At 41.1% G+C, this 23686-nt stretch overlaps 2 protein-coding genes across 2 annotated transcripts; both read left to right on the top strand.

The window, feature by feature from the left end:
- Positions 1–2546: 2546 nt before the first annotated feature.
- LOC145436220 (uncharacterized) lies at positions 2547–5019 on the top strand. Its single transcript, XM_080313576.1, has one exon. The coding sequence runs from the start codon at positions 2654–2656 to the stop codon at positions 3713–3715; it is 1062 nt and encodes a 353-aa protein (XP_080169702.1). The 5' UTR covers positions 2547–2653; the 3' UTR covers positions 3716–5019.
- Positions 5020–5740: 721 nt separating this feature from the next.
- On the top strand, positions 5741–15013 carry LOC145436219 (uncharacterized). Its single transcript, XM_080313575.1, has one exon. The coding sequence runs from the start codon at positions 13737–13739 to the stop codon at positions 14796–14798; it is 1062 nt and encodes a 353-aa protein (XP_080169701.1). The 5' UTR covers positions 5741–13736; the 3' UTR covers positions 14799–15013.
- The last annotated feature ends 8673 nt before the right edge of the window (positions 15014–23686 follow it).

Below are 23686 nucleotides of genomic sequence, written 5' to 3'. Positions count from 1 at the left end.
ATTGAAATATCCGTCAATTAGTCAAATTCATCTTCATTCCGTCAGTTAACTGATAGTGTTTACCGATACGACGATTGTGTTTGTTACGCATGCCCGACAAGAGCATGTTTTGGACTTGGTCATCCCGAAATGGCAGGTATTTTGTGGCGATTCGTATTTCGTACGTCTTTGTTGGGTGGGAGTTCTGGAGGCGTGTTCATTCAGGTTGCATTCTTGCGAAGCGTAACGGCGAAGAGCGATACAAGCTGACTAAACGCTTTAAAGTTAATCGTTCCGGAAATGGGTTAACATTACCAGGGTGTTTTCAAGTAAACATGTTGACACGTTGCGGCGTGTGAGTGAGTGGAGTATAGGCCGAAAACGCACTCATTATAGTGCAGGAGACTGTGAAACTTGTCAGTAGGGATGCGAAGTGGGTAGACGCTGGTGCTACTCAATATCCGGAAGAGCAGAGCTCGTCAACTCAGCTCAAGACCAATTCAACTATAGGAGTGATTTTGAAAGTAGCCGAGTTTGTAGCGAAAGTATTGTCTCGGGAACTTCTGGGCGATTCAGAATTTTCCAATGTAGATGATATTAGTGCATTGCAAGTATAAAACTGGTTCAGGAATTCACTTTAGATAAGATGTTGTCGGTTTATGATACTAATAGTACACAGTGCATAAGTGTGCACAGTGTTTCTGTCGATGCTGAGAATGTATTTTAACTAAATAAGTTGTGCGAGCTTTACCATCCGTTCAACTAGAATCACAACACAAGCATTGTCAATGTAACCACATATTACTATAAGGCGGTTAAAAGAAATGCGAATCTTAGTTTCAAGTAGGTTATTAATGATCACCGTTGCATGAATATTTTCATGAAACAAAAATGAGGAATCTAGGGTCAAACTACATGCTCAAGTTATGGCATGTCGTATAAAGCTTGTTTCGAGACAGTCATTCTCAAACTACTTTTGGGATTATGCGTAGGCGGTCAAATTAGACATTGTTTGCTACTCCAGCCCTGCCATGAATTTCTGTTCAGTTACAATGCGACTACTTCAGGTAGATGTAGAAAAGGATATATTTGATATAAGCTCGAATAAGTAGTTTTTGAAGGAAGTAACTGCCGATGATAGTTTCGGAGACTGCTATATGCATCTTCGCGACTAACGCAAAATGACTAACGGCAATGACATGGGCAGCGATTCTCGACGACATAATCTGGCACCCTCACACAAGATGTACAATAGGGCTCTTCAAAAATGACTTTTTTTCTCAAATCGTACTGGCTACTTGATAAAATTTGTTAGGTTATCTAATTTAGGCGTACTCACAGAATTCGGTACAATTCCAGCCAGTAACCGCTTTGCTACAGGAGAAGTAAGTTTATATTTATTATATAAAATTAAATAATAAAAAATTTGAAAATTTTCTGTTCACCCCATGAAAGTGTTAGGCTCTCTATAGAAACGATGCTCACCAAATTTGGTTCAATTCCAACCAGTGAAAGTGCAGTTTTGCTGTCGAAAAATTTGGATTTGAATAAAATAGTACTTACGGTGAGCACAACTTTAATAAATAAACAAAGAATCGGTCACCGTAAATACTATTTTATTCAAATCCAAATTTTTCGACGGCAATAACTCCGCTTCCACGGGTTGGAATTGAACCAAATTTGGTGAGCATCGTTTCTATAGAGAGCTTAACACTTTCATGGGGTGAACAGAAAATTTTCAAATTTTTTGTCATTTATTTTTATATAATAAATAGAAACTTACTTCTCCTGTAGCAAAGCGGTTACTGGCCGGAATTGAACCAAATTTTGCGTGTAGGCTTAAATTAGGTAACCTAACAATTTTATCAAGTAGCCAATACGAATTGAGAAAAAAGTCATTTTTGAAGAGCCCTAATGCACAATTTATATCAGACGTCACCAACACGCGGCCCGCGCTATCAGATTTTAGATTTCAGAAGAACGCTAAGTAAAGCTATTTGAAATGCTGAGATTGATTTGAGTTTCAGAATACTGTAGTTTTATTTAGATTATGGCTATCCTGTGCCGATATGAATGGCCATATTGCTTTGACACGCCTAGATCAGTGGTGTGTTTTTGCTTTTTATAGGCCATGACATCACAAATATTCGGTTGTGACGTCACAGTGGATTGAAATTGCCAATTGAAATATAGGGTAAATATAGCTCTCTTTGGCGAAATATCTACCTGCTATAGCTGTTGAACCGACTATTTCGAGGTTTCCATCCATCCGATATCTTAAACGGCTGCTATATCCGGTGGTAATTGTCCGTAGGCTCATGCAACATGGTTTTTGAAAGTATTTACACAACTTATGGCATGTTTTTACAACTTGAATAAAAAAACACTTTTTTCCGAGAGGCCTTTGTTTAAAACACTGTTTAAACTGTTTAAAGTGTTTTAAATGCAACCCTAGGCTCATGCGGTCCGCGACCTCTACGGAATTTACAAAGTGACCCGCGACCCGTTTTGAGTTGGCGACCCTTGTTGTATGGGGTTGTAAACGAATCAAACACCCTATAAATCAAATAGACAATTGTAATATTGAAGCGTTTTGTTTCTCAGTCTGGTGTCAATAGTGTGTATTCAAGTATTCAAGTATTGGCATATTTCGGCGAGGCGCTATTGCTCCAATATGGATGCGAGGTCAGAGTCAACTTCGCCGGATGGAAAGAGGAAACCAACCAGAGTACCGTTCCACCTTGGAATAACGAATTGCGTGCTGGGGGTGATCAGCGTCTCCCTCTCGTCAGTAGCTATGTCTTTGTCATCGAACATTTTTCACGGAGACTGGCGCTACAATATCCTTGGAGCCGGCGAAGGAGTTTGGTGCGGAGCATTTGCGATCGCTACCGGTATTCTAGGAATACTAACTGATGCGAGGCCGTCCGTGGGCATATACACAGCAAGCGGGGTGCTGGGAATATTGTCGGCGATTATCAGCCTGATTGGATTCGGGCTGTCTGTTCTTGGAGTCTTCTTGTACAGTAGTAATTTTCACAGTAACGATACCTTGGCAAGCCTTTATGCAGTCGTAAGCATGATGTGCTTGTCGATTATACCGGTATGTACTGTGCAGATTGTGTTCTCGTTTCGGGACAAGCACTACGGCGCGGAAGAGGGCAAAGCCACGTTTGTAAATAATGAACATGGACGAATGTCTACGGTACATGTATTCACGGCGGAATCATCCAGCACAACCACCACCCCGTATGGGCGCTACTTTCTTGGACTAGGCGTTGCTGAAGTTGTGTCTGGGTTAATTCTGTTGGGTGTGGATGCTGCAGAACTCTCGTTTACGTTAAGCGTGCGAGAGATGGTTGACAAATCGTGGTTGGCCTTTATCTACAGCGGAATCGGAATATGGGGCGGGGTATTTATTTGTGCGTCGGGTGCGCTGGGAGCGCTCTCTAACTTCAGACCTTCGTCGACTGTTATCAACGCAAATATGGCGATGTGCATGCTTTCAGCGACTGCTTCATTTGTAATCGTTGCCGTTTATGTAGTGGCGGTGGTGACGTATCATAAACGCGTGTATGAACCTCACGTCGTCTCGGCCGCATTGGGATTAATCGCAATGATTCTCTGCATAGTGCACAGCGCCTTATGCTGCGGCGGTGTCTGTCAAAGGGAGAAAGCCGACGGAAGATATGATCTGATTACTTCGCGCAATGTCCGCGACACGGAAACTTTATGATTTCGCGCGGAATCAGGCCGTATGTTTTCGGGAAGATGTTTCGAAACGAATCTGTCTTCCTCTAAGACGTGCGCCCGAGTCTTATTTTAAAAATGGTGATGTTCAAGATCTTTTCAATGTGCAGTCAATGCTAAACCTATTCGTCGGCGTCATTTTGATAAACTATATGAAAAAATCAAGCGAAGACTTGCTTTTGTCATCATCACTATATATACAGTACGAATGCACCATCAATGTGGAAGTATAGACAGTATAGGGATGGTGTGAACCTCTAAAAGGTTCAGGTTCGTGTGAACGCGAACCTTTTTGAATGGTTCTGCGTGAACGCGAATGTGAACCTCATGACTTCACATGACGTCATAATGCAAATTCAAATTGATAGCCTATAATATTGTACGATACGTAGCGACGACTCAGGCCACAATACCACAATGCTGAAGTACATATTGACGTTTTAAACGTCGCCAAATATATGAACTGAGGCAATCAAATGATATAATAATCCCATAAAATCAAAATCTTCCGTCGCTTTGCCAACAATTTCGACGAGGACTTGCAAGGGAATATAAGCTAACTACGCCTTAACGGCCTAGGCCAGACCGGGCAATGTATTCGGCGTCTGAGTGTTGCTATATACGTTGATATTGAGCTGACTGTAAAACAGGTTTCTGTTCTTGCTACTGATATTACCCCTTATAATCAAGTCATACAGCAGTAGTCAACACCCAAATCGCACGCATTCGGTTTTTATGATAGAATAAACATATGAAATCAAGATTGACCGCGTACGCCTTCTACACTTTTTACATCAGACAACGATATCATTCGCTGATAACCTGCATGTAGTATTTCACTTTTGATGGTGTGTGATTGCGGGTCAAGCTCACATCAGAGAGTTACTAAACATTCACAAATGGAGATCTAGATATTTTGAGCAAACGTTTGTAACAGAGCAATTACAATCTCTGAGATTGTCAAGGTGCATGCTTGGTTAGTGTTGATTTTTTATGCTGCCAGCGCCATGCACAGAGTGGCCCGCAGTTGAAATGCAATAAATTCCAGCCAAAGATGTCATAATGAAGCGAAAATTGTAATATGTGAAAAAGGTTCACAGTGCAGAACCTATCAAGGTTCGTTTGTGAACGTGAACCTCTAAATTTCCGAGGTTCACACACAGAACGCGAACGTGAACCTCACGTTCACACCATCCCTAAGTATTACCCCTTTTATTCTCCAGTGTTTTGTTCTTATGTATGTTATCTTCTTGATGTAAGATCTCATAGTGATATACTCCACAGCTGCAACGTCAATGAGTTACGAGTTCGGGTCCGATCGAGGTCGACTCCAGAATTTCTACCTAAGTGTAGGATGTTAATCTGGGTTGAGAAGTGTCTCACCATAGCTTAGAACGAGAATAGACTGATGAAAAATCGGCAGAATCATAATGAAGGATATCGGCATGATGTAAAATGTCAGTATAGTAGTCGATACGACGTGATTGCTAAAATATAACTCATTACTTGTCATGCACTTTTTGCAAGTTTTTGTTTTCGCTGACAGGACAATGTTGTTCTAAATATTTCGAATTTCAATCATGCAAGCGTAACCTTCTCGTTATGGAAAACCTTAGAAGAAAACTATCACGCAACTCTAGTATCGACAAAGAACAGGCTGAAGTGTTTTTAGTCGCACAAAGACCGATCATCTGTAGTTGCTTTGGTCGTTTCCAAGTCCACTGTGTTCGGTACCATGACCAATAAGTGATAGGTCCATCGAAGTTGTTAACGACGATATGGCCTGGTCATGAAAATATGACCACCCCTCAATCATAACAAGGCGGTTTGATGTCGGACTAAGGTTGGTCTTGCACTAGGTTTGCAAAGCTCCAACCATCGCGGTGATGCGGTAAAGGTTGTCGTTGCTCCAGATATATCGGAATCGCTTACACGAACCAGACGAAACAAAAAGAAAATCTCCTTTCGTGAGACGGGGCTCAAAATTTACCTCCGCTGGTCTCACTTGCACCGTGCGGCGAAAGCTGCGGACGTACTATTTGGCGTCGGTTATTTCAGCGCCTGATCATGTCAATATCGAACGTGTTGGCCAACTTGTGGCGTTTATTTTATTTCAGGGTTTTATCGCCGCTTGTCATCTTTGCAGCACACGCAACGCACGGAGTCGCGTGATCGCACGTTGCCCGAAACGTGAAATGTCCGGAGGGGTCTCCTAGCGTGGAAATGCCCAGCGCCGGTTCCTATAATAGTCGCGGCCCGCTGACTACACAGTACACACTCCTAGACTAAAGCATCCCGACGGCCTCATACGATATAAAAACGGCATTTTTTATAATTGCTGATACGTTTGCACTCATTTCTGTATACATCCTACATTTTTCATTTTATTTATATATTCTGTATATATATTTTTCCCCGCATTATAATCAAGAAATTAGGCCCCAGCAAATCGCGCCCAGCGTGGAAGAAATTTTCAAGATTTATGCAATCTGCCCTAAGAGAATGTACTCTATTTTGTAATTACAAAATAATTTTCGGTCACCTACGAGCTTTTTCCATTTCGAAGACACCTCTTTCAATTTTCGCAACAAACATGTCGTATGCGCCAAATCATTTCGCGGGGCACAAGTGCGACACGTCGACCCTTGCCATATAGAGATATATGGCCAAAACAAGGGTTTTCAGGATGTGAGCCATGACCCACAATACTACTGGTCAAAATATACGGCTCCCTTGCATAAACTCGTAACGAATAGCGGCTGGCAGTTGGAAATTCAGAGTCCGAAAAAATCCGGCTGATGAATTGCTAATTTAAGAACCAAAAATATCTTGCTAATTTGTTATATTTCAGCAGAAAAACCCTCCTAAAATCAGATCTTCAAGCAAATTCAAAATCCGGATCTAGTCGGCTACATTAAAAACCAATGAAATGCTGCTCCGGCTCCTGAACCGGATTGTGGCCATCTCTGGGCGCAAGCGCTTACGGTTTCATTCCGGACTTGCCGTTCGTGTCGCTACAGTATTGCATATCAATTGTAGCAGTAGTCAGCACTATCCAACTGTCAGTCGAAAGCTCTTAAAACGCAATAATTGAGATCACTTGCAAGCAATGTATAGACTATTATGTTAGTTTTGAAATGTTGTTGAATTGTCCGCGAACAAGTCACATTTATATTTATTCCGTCAATTAATTTGGTGGCGTTTATTGCCTGTGTTGAACTGTTGTTTGTTATTGATTGTGATGTTCATGGTGTTTTAGACTGCTATGCTCATTTACACGAGGCCGGCATTCTTATATGATTCCGTATCTGCCATTTTCGATTTCAAAATCTTCATCACTAGGCCCGCTATCTCTAAGATCTTCATCTTGATCCAAATTACCGGGCGTATAGGAGTTTCAAGTTACACTGGATAAGCTGAATGGGGCATTGGACCTATAGCTTATAGTAAATGTAATGTTTAATTTTCTTGATATATCCTGCAGTTTGCATCAAATATGTGTCTGAAATATCCTCGGATGATTGCATCCTTCCAAAAATGGGTGAAAGCATCAACTTAGATCGATACCAGTACATCATTTCTAAATAATTCAATTGAGCCCTTGGCTATATTATATGATAAAAGTGTAGACTTCTATATGCTATGGAAAAGTAATATGGCTAAATTCGTGAAGATTTACATGTTTTGGGCATATGTCGTAAAGCAAAAACTGGACGTAATTGAAGAAAACCAGTAGCTTTTTTTGAATCAGCACGCCAAAATTAGCTTGAATCAAGTGCAAAATCAAAGTCAACAAATTTTTCGTTCAAAATTGTTGCCCAGTGAGATTTATCCTTTCTCAGTCCATGTGATCAGACACACCGGCGGAGTTGATGGAATAAGGAGTGTTTTCGAAAATTTAGAGCAAGTTATAACTGATGATGCATCTTCTGGTGGGCCTATTGTTATTACTCACTTTTTTGCTGTTATTTCTTGACCTCCCATCAGTATTGTCGGTATGGTGGAAAGGTATTGGAATCGTACAAACGTATCAGAAACAAATTTTTATCGTGAGCACACGAATCCAAGTAGGTATTCCTCTATGGGGCGCATCATTTTTCTCTGCTGTTCGCATCTGCGCTGAGGGGCTCAGATTGCAAAGGACGCTATAATAAAATCAAAAATTAAGTCGCATTGAATCGCGCATAGCGGGAAGAAAATTTCAAGACTAATTAAAAAATCACAAAAATGCGGTGGTCAATTCGTAAATTAAATTTGCATGTCGACGGCCGCCAACATATGTTTAATTACGCGTCGACGGCCGCACAAATTTCGTTCTACGGCCGCAGGTTGGCCACCCCTGTGTTGGACTGTGTTGGATATCCCAAACTGACAGATATTGTCGTTGCGATTCGTAGCTATCCCCGGAATCGTAGGTCTTTGTTTGGGTGGGAGTGCTGGAGGCGTGTTCGTTCAAGTTTCATTCTTGTAAAGCGTAATGGCGTAACGGCGAAGCGCGATACAAGCTGCCGAAACAAATACCGCCAATCGTTCGAGAAAAGGATTAACATTCGCAGTGCATTTTCAAGTAAACATGTTGACTCGTTGCAGCTTATGGGTGAGTTAAGGTCGGAAACGGGCTTAATACAGCGTAGGAGGAGACTGTGAATCTTGTCGGCAGGATTCGAAGTGGGTAGACTCTGGTTCTACTCGAGTACCCGGAGTAGCAGTGCTTTTCTATGCAGATCAAGACCAACTCAACTAGAATTGATTTTGAAAGTTGTCGAGTATGTAGCGAAAGTATTGTCTCAGGCAGGTCTGGCAAAGTGCGGCCCGCGAAAGGTTGCTTGGGATTAAAAACATAAAACTTGCTTTTTGAATGACTAAAACCATAACTTTGAGGCCTGTTCAATAATATGTCACGATTACGCTGCCTACGTACCTCGCATGCGTAATCCGGATTCAAAATAAAGACAATGTGGCAAGGTATGAGTAGCAATTAAAGTCACAAGAAATCAGTCTTTCCATATAGTTTAGTTCAGACCTTCTTTGTTGCCATTGTCACATTACGCATCATGCGGTTTATGTTTCAAATTGGTACGTGATACGTTTGCAAATCCCTAATTCGTAATACAAGTCGATCGGTGCTCGCGATTACTATATGACTCATCATATGATCATCATATCATATCACCCCTAAATGAGTAACGGGCATGCCAAAAAAAGAAAGCCGAAAACTGAAATTCTAAAAAGGTTTAGAGACTTAAGAGCACTAAATTTTTGTATGATGGTGTCAGGGTTAAACCCTTCCTTTTAGTTTTTGCCGAGCGTGTCGCTGAGATTGGGGATTTAATTAAAGCCGGTCTCATGAAAAAACACGAAGCGCTCGCTCAAGGGAGGGCGAAGTTCAGAAAAACTGCAAGTTTCGCCCAACATCAAGGCTTAGCTGCACACTGCTCGAAAGGCAGCGACCAAGGAAATGAGCTATGTGCTATTGCATATGCATTTTTTGAACCCCTAGGGCGTGAAAGCATCAGAAGGGAAGCGCGAAGCCGGTGTTTAATTGAAATTTTGTCGCACTTGGCGCGACTCCCCCCCAGCTTATAGTTATTGCTCTGTGTATTGTTCAACTTTGATATTTCTGAATTTCCTCATCAACAGCCATAACCCTTCATGCCATCAAACTATCCGTTGGGATTGCTAGCATTCTGGTAGCACTTTTTGTATCTTGTGATATCATGATGGGGGCGCGAAATTTTTCACTATCATAAAGGGAGGCATGCCTAAAAAGAGTTTGAGAACCACTGTTTTAGAGTCTTAACAGAAAAGCATGGATAAGAGAGATGGAAATGTATCATGTTTTCCATTGGTTCGAATTATGACGGCAAATATATTTTTTAATTAACCGTCACTTTCTAACAACCTAACGTCAACACATTCACTGCGCAGCATTTATTACCAAAGTAATTTAGAAATAAAATTAAAATACGCAGGAGCTTATATCTAAAAATTTACACTCGGCCCGCCAACGTATTTTCTACTTCTCATTTGACCCGCGGAGGCAAATAACTGCCCACCCCTGGTCTCAGGTCTTGCGCTAGGCCAGTGGTTCCCAACCTTTTTGTTGTCACGGACCCCTTTAGACCAGTCATTAATTCTGCGGACCCCCACCTAAATTTTGCCTGGAACTCAATTAACATATTACTAACTATTCCAATAATTATGCTACTAAACTACTGTGCTATGACAAATTGTTGTGGTAAAAGAAAGAAAGAACAGCAGATTGAACGAAAGAAAGAACAAAAATTGAATACACAATTGGCATAAATTTGAAAAAAATGCCAGAATAACAAAGTAAAATGAATAAATTAAAAAAATAGAAAAAAGATGAGGAATTATGAATGAAGTCATGATCAAACCACAGTATAATCACAAAGTGCAATGCAATGGGTATGGTCGAAAAAATACCGAATAATCTTTAATATGATATAAAATAGTCATTGTATTCTTCGTGGCCGCATAAAAGGTACATATTTCATTTTTCCACAACATGCCTACTGGCGTGACATCATAATAAGCAATACTCGATTCAGAATCGAATCACTCAAGAACTCGATTTTGCCCAGTCCTACATTCGACTAACGCCCTACGTCTGTACAGGAGGGGCAGAGGGCCACAGTTTTTTTAGTGGGAGTTGCGCCTCGCACTGTTTGGACTTAGTCGCTCTTCACTAAGAGGTTTTTCCCAGGAGTATGACTTTTTAAAAAGGTGACCTAAAGTGACATGCCGTGATTCTTGTAACGTAAGCAAATTTAGGGCTGTGATTGCCTTTCCTGACCGCATGTTTCTATTACGTAGTAGACGAGACAATCCTCATTTGACTGTAATCGATTTGTGTGGTGACTGGTGCTATATGATGTAGATCAGTGATTCCCAACCGCGGCCCCCAACTAGCATTCTTGCGCCCCCCACAAAAATATTGAGAATCGATGAAAAAAAATTGTATTTATAAAATACTCTTGCTTGGCTTGGAATCTGGAGTTTTTAATTAAGATTGCAGGAAAGTTGTGAGTAGACTGTCAAGATTACGTCACTGCTGTTCCAATGCAATCAGCGTGTACTCAAAGGTGGTGTGGATACTCGAAAAATCACGTGACCGTCACGCCCTGATACCTTTTATTGCTTTGTTATTGTCGATCCGTCTTCAGCACTAATTAAAGGCAGAGTCGTATTGGTCTTAATTGATTTTGACTGTGTTCCATATCGAGTTGGGTGACAGAATTTAGTATGGTATATTTTGATGCTGTCATCTAGCACTGTACCAAGTTTCAAGGCTGTGACTCAATGATTAGCGTAGTAATTTCGCTGTTAAAGTCGAGTGTCTGGTAGATGAGCACGCACCGATATATTGCCGACTTTGATAACGGAATTACCATGCTAATCATTGAGTGACAATTACCATGCTAATCATTGAGTGACAATCCCGAAACTTACTGCAAAGTTAGATGACACAACCAAGATATACCATACATAATTTCATCATCCTTCTCGGCATGGAACACTTTCAAAATTCACATATACCAGTATCAAATTTTGCGAAAATTCATTTATGCGGTAGGCTGAAAGCCAAATCAGCGCACGCAGACATTGGATACTCAACTTTGATAACGTAGTTACTACTGTAATTACAAGAGCCTTGAAACTTGGTACAGTGTTAGATTCCGTCATCAAGGTATATAATACGAAATTTTGTAGCTTCCACACCCTACCCAATGTCGACTTGCAAATGAATACATTTTTTGTTACATGAGCTTTCGGAGCGAGCTCCTTCGTCAGGTGTGAAAGCGAAAGCGAAAATTTATATCGAAAGGTATATTCATTTACAAGTGGGCGTTAAATAGGGTGTGGTAGCAACCAATTCTTACGTTTATAAAAACAAATGATATTCGACCGCTGTCGCGTTACAGCATCACAGCTTGCATATCGCTTATTGTAACTTCTACTCCGCATACTACCCAGAAGAGCTTTAAGATCATTGAATCTGTGAATGCAGCAGATTTACATCAATTTGATGGACTTGGAAGTCATTTTCTGCACTTTGCGTGGATGATCACCACGCAATATCTATTTGCCTAAGCATCATTGTAATTCAAAAATATATAACCCGTGTCGGAGTGACGTTACGCCATGCCGGCCTCCAACACGCATTGTAACTACATTAAATGTTATTATATCTGATAAACGAATGGATGCCCCGATGTTGGTTTATGAAGCTAATGAGTATGACCAACACATTGACGGGGGAATCGGAGAAATGATCCGTTCTAGCAAAATCCCTATTGGGTATCACAGCGCAGAACGAAAGTAAAGTACTGAAAATTGTGACGAGAAAATAATAACTATTACTTGTAATTAGGGCTGGGCACAATGATTCGAGTACTCGAATCTGAATCGAGTATTAATTTCAATGATTCGAGTCGAGTAGTAAAATACGATTTTTTCGAGTACTGAAATTATATGCTTCTCACCACTGAAAGTTGATTTATCAATGAGAGTTATAGTTTCGATACTGTTGAAGCCTTGCAACCTTGGTTGGCGGTATCGTAGCGTTTGAAACATAGTACAGAGCTACGTAGGTTACTTGACATAGGACATTTCCGAAGTCATGATTATCCCATAACATTGTCACTAAGTTCAATGAAATCGATACGGTCGAAAAATATCTTTCATGAAATGGATAACATCATTATAATATTTGTGGTGGCATAAACGGTACATATTTGAACTTTAAGTGTCGCATTCTGTTATGACGTCATAGTGAGTGATACTCGACTACTCGACTCGACTCGAAGCATATTACGTGATTCGGAATCGAATCACCCAGTTACTCGATTTTGCCCAGCCCTACTTGTAATTAACCGGTGCATACATTCTATGTACGGCTGCATTATTCATGACAAGATCAAATAATGTTCGATCGCAGAGCAACTAATGAAATAGCCTACTTATTTAAATCGGCCTGCCTGATTGATATGTCAGAATCGGTATAGCCGGTGCGAAGAAAATAGACTTCGGCCAAATACTCAAAAAGCTAGCTGACTCTAGGAATTAAATAAAGAAAGTAAACGTTGTGAGTGCGAGATCTGGTAACCTGGCTCGAATCTGCGTTAAATATAAATTATATCAGGGCAAGGCATATGGTATTGCATGACGTTTTTCTTTGAGTCATATAGTCGTGGTAATACGAGCGTCTCAGGTATGCCTGTCGTTGTACGATGGGTTGTAATAGTATCGGGATTTAGCGGCGAAAGCAATTCGAGAGTCGATTGTGTTAAATGTAGGCTTACCATATTTTGGAAATCTAAGAAGAGGACACCTTTTCAGAAATCGGAGACTTGCAAAACCGGAGATGAATTCTCAAAAATCGGTGAATTTTTCCCACTTTGTGATCGGTTGACTGAAAAAAAAGGTCAACTTCCCGCTCAGTGCTCAAAGCACCGCTATTCTCTCCACATTGCTAGGTGGATGACTAAAAAAAAGGTCAACTTTTCGCTCAGAGCTCAAATCGCCGTTTTCACTCCGAAATACCCGCCGGAGCGTCACTTCTGTGCTAATTTACGGCATATCACTCGCATTTTGCTCTAAATGTGACCTAAATTTTCAAAAAAGAGGAGAAAATCTCAAAAAAGAGGACAAAAGGGCGTCCTCTGGGGACACTTTTAAAAAAGTCAAAAAAGAGGACAACTCCTCTTAAAAGAGGACGTATGGTAACCCTAGTTAAATGTAACTGCTCTGGAGGTGGTTGGTTCTGCTTCAGGGGAAAACACGCTAAAATACTTGTAATATCGTAAGCTATTGTGGCATCTAACACCGACATCAAGGTACAATAGTCGTCAACAAGCAGCTAGTCAATTACAATATTAAAGCGCGATGTTTTCTCGTTCTCATGCCAATAGTGTATTCGTCTGTGTTTAAGTATCTTTATTTAGGCATATTTTTCGCGATGCGATATTGCCTCAATTAAAATAATGGATGCAAGGTCGCAGTCAACCGCACCAGGTGGAGGGAAGAATCCGACCAGAGTACCGTTCCACCTTGGAATAACAAATTGCGTGCTCGGAGTGATCAGCATCGTCCTCTCGTCAATAGCGATGACTTTGCCGTCAAACTTTTTTCACGTAGACTGGCACTACAATATCCTTGGAACCGGTGAAGGAGTTTGGTGTGGAGCATTTGCGATCGCCGCCGGTATTCTGGGAATGCTTACTGATACGAGGCCGTCTGTGTCCATGTACACAGCCAGCGGGGTGCTTGGAATATTGTCAGCGATGATCAGCCTAGTTGGATTTGGTCTGCCCGTTGATGCGGGAGCCTTTGCGTGCATGACTTTGTACCGTGACGTACCCTTGGCAAGTCCGTATACACTCGTCGGAACGATGTGCTTGTCTGTTATACCGGTATCTATTGTGCAGACCGTGTTTTCGTTTCGGGACAAACACTGCGAGGCGGTAGAGGGCAAAGCCAAGTTTGTAAATATTGAAACATGCCGAACGTCTATTGTGCAATGCAACAATGTGCATGTATTCGCGGCGGAATCATCCGACACGACCCAGACTCCGAATGAGCGCATATTTCTTGTACTAGGCGTTGCTCAATTGGCGCTTGGATTGGTTCTGTTGGGTTTCGATGCTGTAGAACTCTCGTTTACGTTAAGCGTAGAGATGGTGGACAAATCATGGTTAGCCTTCGGCTACGGTGGTATAGGAATATGGGGCGGATTATTTGTTTGCGCGTCTGGAGTAGGCCTACTCTGCAACTTCAAACCTTCGTCGACTGTTATTAACGCAAATATGGCGATAGACATGCTTTCAGCGACTGCATCTTTTGTAATCGTTGTCATTTATGTAGTGGTTGCGGTGACGATTGATAAACGTGTGAGTGAATTTCACGCCGTCTGGGCCGCATTGGGATTTATCGCCATGATTGTGTGCATAGCGCATAGCGCATTTTGCTGCGGCGTTGTCTGTCGGAAGCAGAAAGCCGACGGGAGATATGCTCTGGTTACTTCACGCGACACGGAAACTGTGTGATTTCACGTGGAATCGTGACGCATGGTTTCGGGTAAATATTTTAAAACCAACCTGTATTCCTCAAAGTCGTCTCGCCGAATTTTATTATTATTAATGCTGATATATCTAGAACAGTGGTTCCCAACCTTTTTGTCTTCATTCCCCACTTCAGATTTATTCCGAGCTTTCATTCCCCACCAGGACCGTAACAGCACTTAGTCAGCCCCCTCCCCCCCCCCCCCCCCAAAAAAAAACACCACGTCGATCTTGGGCCACCCACAAAGTGATAATCCCTACTATTGGGTCTACTCTTTTAGTGCGGTGCCTTATTTCGACTAAACGCGGGAAGCGCGAAAAATTTATATAATTCGTGTTTGAATCGGTCCACATGATCGGGGATATCATATATTTTGCTATACTTTTTTTATCCCCTCTCTGCTCACGTAATCAGATTTACAGTAGAGATGAGTTAAGTGTGTTGGAAAAGGTAGGACCCCTAAATAAGAATTAAACATCTTATTATGCTATTTCGTGACCTCCTATATCTGCTATGTCAAAAGATATTGAAATCGCCAAAACTGAAAGGCATACACGATTTCAAATTGGTATTACTTTACTGGCAAATAATTTTTCCCTGCGGGATGGGATTTGTCCTATGGGGTTGAGATCGCCAGCACAGGCACATTCGGCGCCAGCCATTTAGCCGCCAATGGACAAAAACATATATACATAATGTATATTGTATATTGTATATATATATATATCGAAGTTTTCGGTCACCACAAGGGCATTCCATCTCGGCCAAGGTCTTTTCGCTGCTGATCGTACTGGCACACTTCTCGGAGTCGCCTGTTACATGACCTATAACTTCATATGCCTTGGTGTGTCGTGGCGCAGTAATGGCTGACGTCTCCATTTCTATAGATTCAACGTATTTTCTTGGGGAAGGGTACCCAATAATCAAGATATTCGGCAATATTAAATCGCGCCATCAACGGGAATATTTTCTAAAAATTGGGCATAAATTTTGGGGTTTCGGGGTGCAGCAGTTACGACCCTGTACCCCACTACCCAATACTTTTGTCGTCACAGAGCAGCTATTTGTTGGTTTGACTACACAAGAGACACAACCACACCAGTACGCAAGACAATCGCCTATAACTGCAACATAAAACGTATTGTGAACCGATACCAGTAACGCCCAAAATTTCGTGAAAGCGTTATTTTGCGTCAAACTAGTCGTGCTGGATGAGTTTGTGACGCCACGCAATATAATTTTCGATACATGCGTTCCAGAGCAGTTAACTGGTAACGGTAATTGCGCAATGCACATGTGTCTCCGTGAATATGTACATTTTCCGGTATATAATTCTGAACAAATGCGTCTATTCCCCACCAGAAACCATTGAATTCCCCACCAGTGGGGAATTCCCCGTTTGGGAATCACTGATCTAGATCGTCCCAATGTAGTCGATGCGAAACCTATTCCACCTCAACAATTTTCATCGACGTTGTTTTGATAAAATATATGATTGAATAGTATATTCATATTGAAATGAACCCGGATATTTTCGGCTGACACTCGTCAGGGGTAATCGTCAGCAACTAGTAGAGAATTGGAAAGAGCATTGTATATCAACAATCGTATCACAAAATATGACGCCACCAGCATGAAAGAGAGAGCGTTTTAGGTGGTACACGAACTCCTTTTGTTGACAGCGTTTTGGTTGGTGTATTTTGATAAAAGTCGACTCCAATGCACACAAATGGAATTATGGAAAACCATACGACGACTTTCTCTTCTCATGTCGCAATTTACGGATTGTGAAGTCTCTCGTCATTTATACAGTACGCATTTACACCATCAGCGTGGAGATGCTGCGAGTATAACCCTTATTTTCCGTTTCATACCTCGCTTGGATGTTTTTCCTTGTGCCTGTTTTCTACTTGTGTCTACTTGCGTGCTGGTAAATTCCATAATTGAATAGTATATTCATATTGAAATGAACCCGAATATTTTCGGCTGACACTCGTCAGGGGTAATCGTCAGCAACTAGTAGAGAATTGTAAAGAACATTGTATATCAACAATCGTATCACACATTATACAATGTTCTTTCCAATTCTCTACTAGTTGCTGACGATTACCCCTGACGAGTGTCAGCCGAAAATATTCGGGTTCATTTCAATATGAATTTGAATATACTACTCAATTGTATATTGAAGTTCTGTACCTCCAAGAAGCTCTTCCATAACAACAACAACAATGAGCTGCGAGTTTGTGTCCGATCGAGGTCGACTACAGAATCCCCATGTAACTGCTAAAACGTTTATCCGGGCTCCTCCTCCTAGCTCAATTATGCGCTTGAGACGTATCTTAGAAATGGACTGCTAAAAAGTCGGCAGTTATGGAACCATACTGCAGAATATCGACTTGGTGTAAAATGACAGAAGTAAGAGAAACGCTGTGATTATTAACATATCTCTCATCACTTGTCGTGAACTTGCGCAAAGTTTTGCTTTCGCTTTCAGCAGATTGTTTGTTTCTGAATATTTCGAATTTCAACCGCACTGGCATACCTGTTCGGTAATCGCAAACTTTGAGTGAGAAAAATAGAATGCGCTTGCCTGTCGCGCAACTTCGGTATCGACAAACAACATGCTGTGATGAAGTATTTTTTCGTAATTGTGTGAATTTGAAATTTTTCAACCCAGTAACAGTGCTGACAGCTTTAGTGCAATATGCATAACAATACAACATTGCAATACTTTAAATACTCTAAAAGATAGATTCTAACGAACTTCCCAGCCAATAATTATGAGACAAATCTCAGAAGGAATGATACATATATCTTAAAATGCGACAGGACAATGAAATTAAAGTCGAATTGATCAATTAAACTATAGTATTTTAATTTTGAAAGGTCAAGTTGAATTAAATTAATATCGCTTTATAAGTCACTAACGGCCGATCGATATTCCAACAACTGCTTTAAAACCACCGGTAAATTCGCCCCAAAGATCTACAATAGTGCTGTTCAAGGTACGTTCTATGGTGGAAACCGGCCCAGGGCGCGTGAGGAAAAAGTCATGAAGGTTTCAAGAGAGAAGATAGTTATTTTCGTCTGCACAATCAAGATGCTTGGATGGTGGTGATCCTAGTGCCAAGCGCCAAAAGCGGGCAAACAATAAGGTTGCATGTTAACTAAGCTTACTGCGCATCACTGCGCGTTTTAGAGTCGCCCAAAAATGATATATCGCATGTGTTTTAAGCGAAAATTACTCGTTTTCATATGTGTCGTAACAATTTTGTCAATCTATGAGGATGATGATGTTGTTGTTTGGTATTCCTCGCGTTTCGACAACCCTCGTCATCAGGACCGAAACAGTATACTTCTTCAGGCCTCCCAAAATGTGTCTTGTGCGCTCCCAATAGGATGATAAACCAAACCCATGGGATTGAACATGAACAGTGGTTCCAGACCGGGGATCCATGGACCCATTGAAAGCCAGTAAGAGTCCATTTGCGGGTCCGTGATTACCTTGATGAATTTTGGAGAAAATAAACGAAAAGCTATATCTTTCCGTTTTTGTTTCTTTAGCAACAACAAGAACAATGTTACTCAGTACATCATAGTTTAGTACATGGTTTCTCAAAGGGTGGGCCACAGGAGCATTTGAGGTGGGCCACAAAGCTATTTAGAAAATTTTAGAATTATTGTAAGTTTAGTTATATTTGTTAATTATTGTAAGTTTAGTTATATTTGTTATGTTAATCGCTAAAATATCTAATTATACGTAGACTACGTAAAGCTTTTCATCCGACTCTGATGAGACGTAGTATACCTATAGCACGTATGAAGTCAGCATGTTTAAGTCGAAAACGGGAGGGAGAAACGGGGGCTTTTTCCACTGGCTATAACAACCTACGGCTAACAGCAACTAAAATAATTTCGAGTAGGCCTACATTATAACTGGAAGGTAATGCAGAAGTAGGCTAACTAAGTATTCCGGCAGGGTCATATGTCGTATGCCGTTGAAAGGGCTGTGCAATAAACTCGGAATGAAGTGTAATTGAGGTATAGATTTACTTTACTTAGGCAAGTCATCGTTTTATTGTAAGATAAAAATAGCCATAATTGCAAATTATTAGCAACTCCTGGTGGAGGTATACTGCACCACCGCAACTAATCGTAATGGATTTAGCGGAGCGCATTAATCTTTGAAGTCGGTTTAAAATATCCGCCCTGGAAATCTGTACATAATGCAAGAGTCACATGAATTGATTCTATCATTGGATTGAATATTCTAACATCGCAACTTCAGTTAGTTTGGTACCAGACATACAATGTGCATTGTAGCCTACAGCATGTAATTTAAATAAATCTTTCTCCATTTCTCTGTAGTACCTCATTCACCAATGAATTGTTTGAAGCTGACCCCGAATGATTATATTATTCCCCACAATAGCGGATTTGATCATTCTGTTTCGCTACGCGAATAGAGCAGCGGACGATCATAATATACACACGAGTTTTAGCCTGATCTACCAGGGCCGTAACTGCTACACCCAAACCCCCAATTGCGGGGGCTCAGACGGGCCCAAGATTATTTCGTTGGTAGTTTGATGGAGGATATTTATTCGACGTGAAAATTTTCGTCGCACTTCGCACGGTTTCATGGGCCGAAAGGTCTACATTTAAATATCGTCAGTAAATTAGGAGAAAAATGCTCATATTTTAGAGAAATAGGCATGTCGGCGCCGTCGATTACCACCCATTGCACAGGATTATTACTCCAAGATAAGAGGTTGGCCTCATCACATTTTCGAACCGGAAAATGGGCCACGGTCAAAAAAGGGCTAAGAACCCTTGGTTTAGTAGCATAATAAATACAATAATTATGTTTCATGCAAAATTCCGGCACGAGTCCGCAGATTTAATGAGACCGTGAAAACAAAAGGTTGGGAACCACTGGTGTACATTATTGGTGATTGCATATATTGCTATTAATTTTTCATCCTCACAGGTTTAACGGATTTGCCAGATTTTGCATCCACAAAAGTGTTTTGATGTTCATTTTAGGGAATTTGTTCTGTTCATTTCAGTCGAAGTGTTCGTCCAATATTATTGTTGAATAAATAGCAGCGGTAAACGCTCAACTGAATGACAGCTCACGCGAGAGACAAATGAAAACACCGATCATTCATTGGCAGATGATTAAAGTTCGAGTATAGACCAGTGGTTCTCAATATTTTAGAATTCTCTGTCAATTCTAAAATGCAAGAAATTGGACGATTTACCATTAATTAGAGAAATGAAACCACACATTTTAAATTGATTTAGAAATTTGAAATTTAAAAATTTTACCGCCATCCCTATATTGGTTGCTCTGTGTATAGACCGAATTCAAAATTTGAGAGGTGTCTCAACAGTCATAACACCTTTCATCTCCGTGCCAGAAAAGAATGCGCAGGGATTGCATTTTTAAATATTTTTTGATATGACGATAACGGGGCGCCAAATGATTCATTATCATCAAGGGTGCGTGACGAAAAAAGTTTGAGAACCACTGTCCTATACGTAATGCTGAATATCGATATTCTGAACCGAATAATCACGACGTCAACATCTATGGTCCACAACCAGCATACGCACGACAGCCGTTAGATGTCAGTAATAGTATGTCGCCGAAACGACGCCAAGGAATTCAGAAAGCTCACGAGCATCCTACTTCATGTGTAATAAAGGGATATATGTGATTTCGCAAATCCCAAACATTTCTTTGGGGCGTCATCGCATATTTCATCTTTGAATCGCGCGAGGTTGTAGAAAGCCGTGGGACTGTATGCATTCAATGACAAATGTGTGCAATGGGGAGTTGATGATTTCTAATAACGGCCGTTGCGACATCAGGTAGTATCCGTCAGTTAGTCTGCGATAAGTATACGGCAAGTCCGTGGTCAACGGATATCCGCTTATAGTTTATACTTAACTGGCACTTCCGCAGTAGCTGACACGAACGTCCTGTGTTCTGCGTAGTTCTTGACTGTAGTTCAATAGACACAAACAATTGCCTTTTCCAGATATATAGTACAGTAATTCGGATAGTTTTAGCAGTAAGTTTCAGCGTACATGAGTCTCATAATCTGAGTCAATCTTTGATATGCACTGGGTTATAACTATGCGATAAGTCACGTGATATAGCATTATACCATAACAGATATAGGAGAGAGAAGGAGCCAGAGCTCCACATCACCCCTTGCAAGGAGGCGTGATTAGCGACAATACAAAAGGACAGTTAGATAATACATGCATTGAATGGTAATGAGACGATTCCGAAACTGAAATTTGCAACATAACACTGTAGTGAAGTCGTGAGGAAACGTGGTATTGAGGTCTAAACATAAATCGTTAAGTTTTGGGAAAAAGAGATGATCTTGCTTGGAAAAGGCAAAGTTTTTTTGTATTAATATAAGAAACAAAGAACAACAAAGTAAATGGCGAGTTGCGTCATAACCACCGCGCCATGCGTGCGTAATGTTAATGTGTACGGCGTGGCATATTTGAAAGACGGTTTTAAGGAGTCATCGGAAATCCCGCATCTGCGAGTCTGGGACGATTTGAAGTTAGAAAAGCCGAATTACCCAACTCGTTAATCGACGATTACTGGGGAATAATTTTCGGAGTTCTGAGAGGGGAATGAGACATGGTGAAGTCATATTATGCGAATTTGATGCAAGAGTTGTGAGAATTCGTTAACAGTGAAATCGGTGGCTTGAGAACTCGGCGTGAACAAAGCCGTGTAAGAGTCTAGTCATAACTTTAAAAAAACGAAACCAAATCCAATTAATGACGGGGGGGTTGCCGACAAAGAACGGTAGTTATGATCGCCAAGCAAAATACATGCAAGCATAAAAAGGGGAATAATAAAACACATTAAAATTGGTCCTCTGAGGGATAAATCAATGCCCAGCCATCCGGCAACCATTAGGGGATGTGACGATCACATGTGCCGCTAATGGCGCGAACGGGAAAGTCAGTCCGTCATGTTAAGCGAAAGAACGAGTTATTTAACAAAGCCGTGTGGGAAAAACCCGCCAAATTGCCGAAATATTTACAGAAGTCTATGCTCATTTGATGTATTGATAACCCTGCCAATGTAATGGCTATACGTAATCGCGTTATGACCAACCGGGTTTGTAGATTTTCAATGCGCGCGACGCGAGCGCGAAGCGGAAATGGTGCGGTAAGATTCCGGTTGAAACAGCATCCTTAGAACCGGACGTTGTAATCGTGAATGCGATTCATTCAGGCAGGTCCCTCTCGAGATAAGCGATTCAGCGCGGCTTTTTGGGCATCACGGGCAGGTAATGTCTCTCGTGAGCATTCGGTGGTCGGCAATTTGGTGAGGTCACGGGGCGTGAATACGATTTCTAGAAAGAAAGTCGGCAGCAGTATCAATGAAACCAATATAGCTCGCGCCGTAAACACGAGTAACAATAAGAACATAATAACAACAAAAGCATGCAAACAATAATAAGGCAACAATCAAGCAAGGTATGGCAGGCAGCGAAACAGATGATGGATGGCTCCTTCCTTTAAGTAGGAAACTAGTAATTCTATCCGCGGTAATCAACTCAAGTGGTGGGGGTGACGTCATCTATGTGACGTAGGCAAACACTCGTAAAAATAATGAAAAAGAAAGGCAGAAATCAAACTGGTCAGCTAAGTACATTGAAACACGTGTATTGCGGTAGCAAGTCAAATCTCGTGTCGATATAAAATCAAGGGGATTAGCAATATTGACGTGATTTAATCAAGAATTTGGTCTACTAACGGATCGAAAGAAAGGGATAACAATAGCAATCAAACATCACTGCACGCCACTTAACAACATATCGCAAGTGTAAAAACGTGCGCCCGCTACTTCAATAATTTGCTTCGAAGACTTACACAAGGCTATGCCATACATAAAAATGACGTATCGACCGGTAGATACATCGTACACAGTAAGTGTTGGATCAAATTTCTCCAACACTGGATAATACTCTATCCAAAAACCGTATTAAATATTATATACACTATATCAGTGTCCGGTCGTGGATCATTTCGATAAAAAGGCGTACGGGCGAGACAGGGTAAGCGGAACTCTACTTCTGCTTCGTTAATGCAATAGAGTGAAAGTAAATAGAATGAGTTTTAAACTGGAGGGTTGCAAATCATAAATTCCATGCGCATTAGAATTGCCGAATTGCGCACCAACAGTCCCCATATCTAAAAACGGTTTGGCGAGATGTCAAAACCAACACAAGAACAATTACTTCGGACACGTAATTTCCCTGCTCACAGCATTACACACGATCCGCGGGCAGAAAGCGAAGACCTATACATACCCAGTACTCCAACCGTATACCTAATTAACGAGTTCCCCAAGTAGCTCTAAAATGGGCAACGTGGTATTTAATATTAACAGATTCGTGACTATACAAACGTTTCACGTATCTAGGTGACCAGATGTCAGTAATAGGTAGCCACTAGCCATGCCGTGAAATGTAAAATGTACAATGAAAAATCAAGGAAGTAAGTAAAGTAAGTAAATACGTAAGTAAGTAAGCAAGTAAGTAAGTAATATAAGTAATGAATAACTAGGATATTCCTCGCCACGTCATCTGCGTAAGCGGTGTATTACAAAAAGCTTAGAAGTGGGCCGCGCTCGAAGCTGGCAGCCACGGGATAAAAACGAATAATATCGGCCTGGTGTAAATGACTATAGTAGCCGACAAACATCATGAAAACCTCAAAACAAACAAACAAATAATGACTAATGAGTCAGAACAACGAAATGAAACAAACCAAGGCTACGAGATGTAATCAAGATGACGATCATCGCTAAGTTAACGAAGCAAAA

This window comes from Botryllus schlosseri, chromosome 3 (assembly GCF_051294905.1).
Source record: "Botryllus schlosseri isolate E-star chromosome 3, Bs_hap1, whole genome shotgun sequence".
Taxonomy (NCBI): domain Eukaryota; kingdom Metazoa; phylum Chordata; class Ascidiacea; order Stolidobranchia; family Styelidae; genus Botryllus; species Botryllus schlosseri.
Note: the sequence above shows the minus strand (reverse complement) of the source record. Positions and strands in the feature narration are given on the sequence as shown.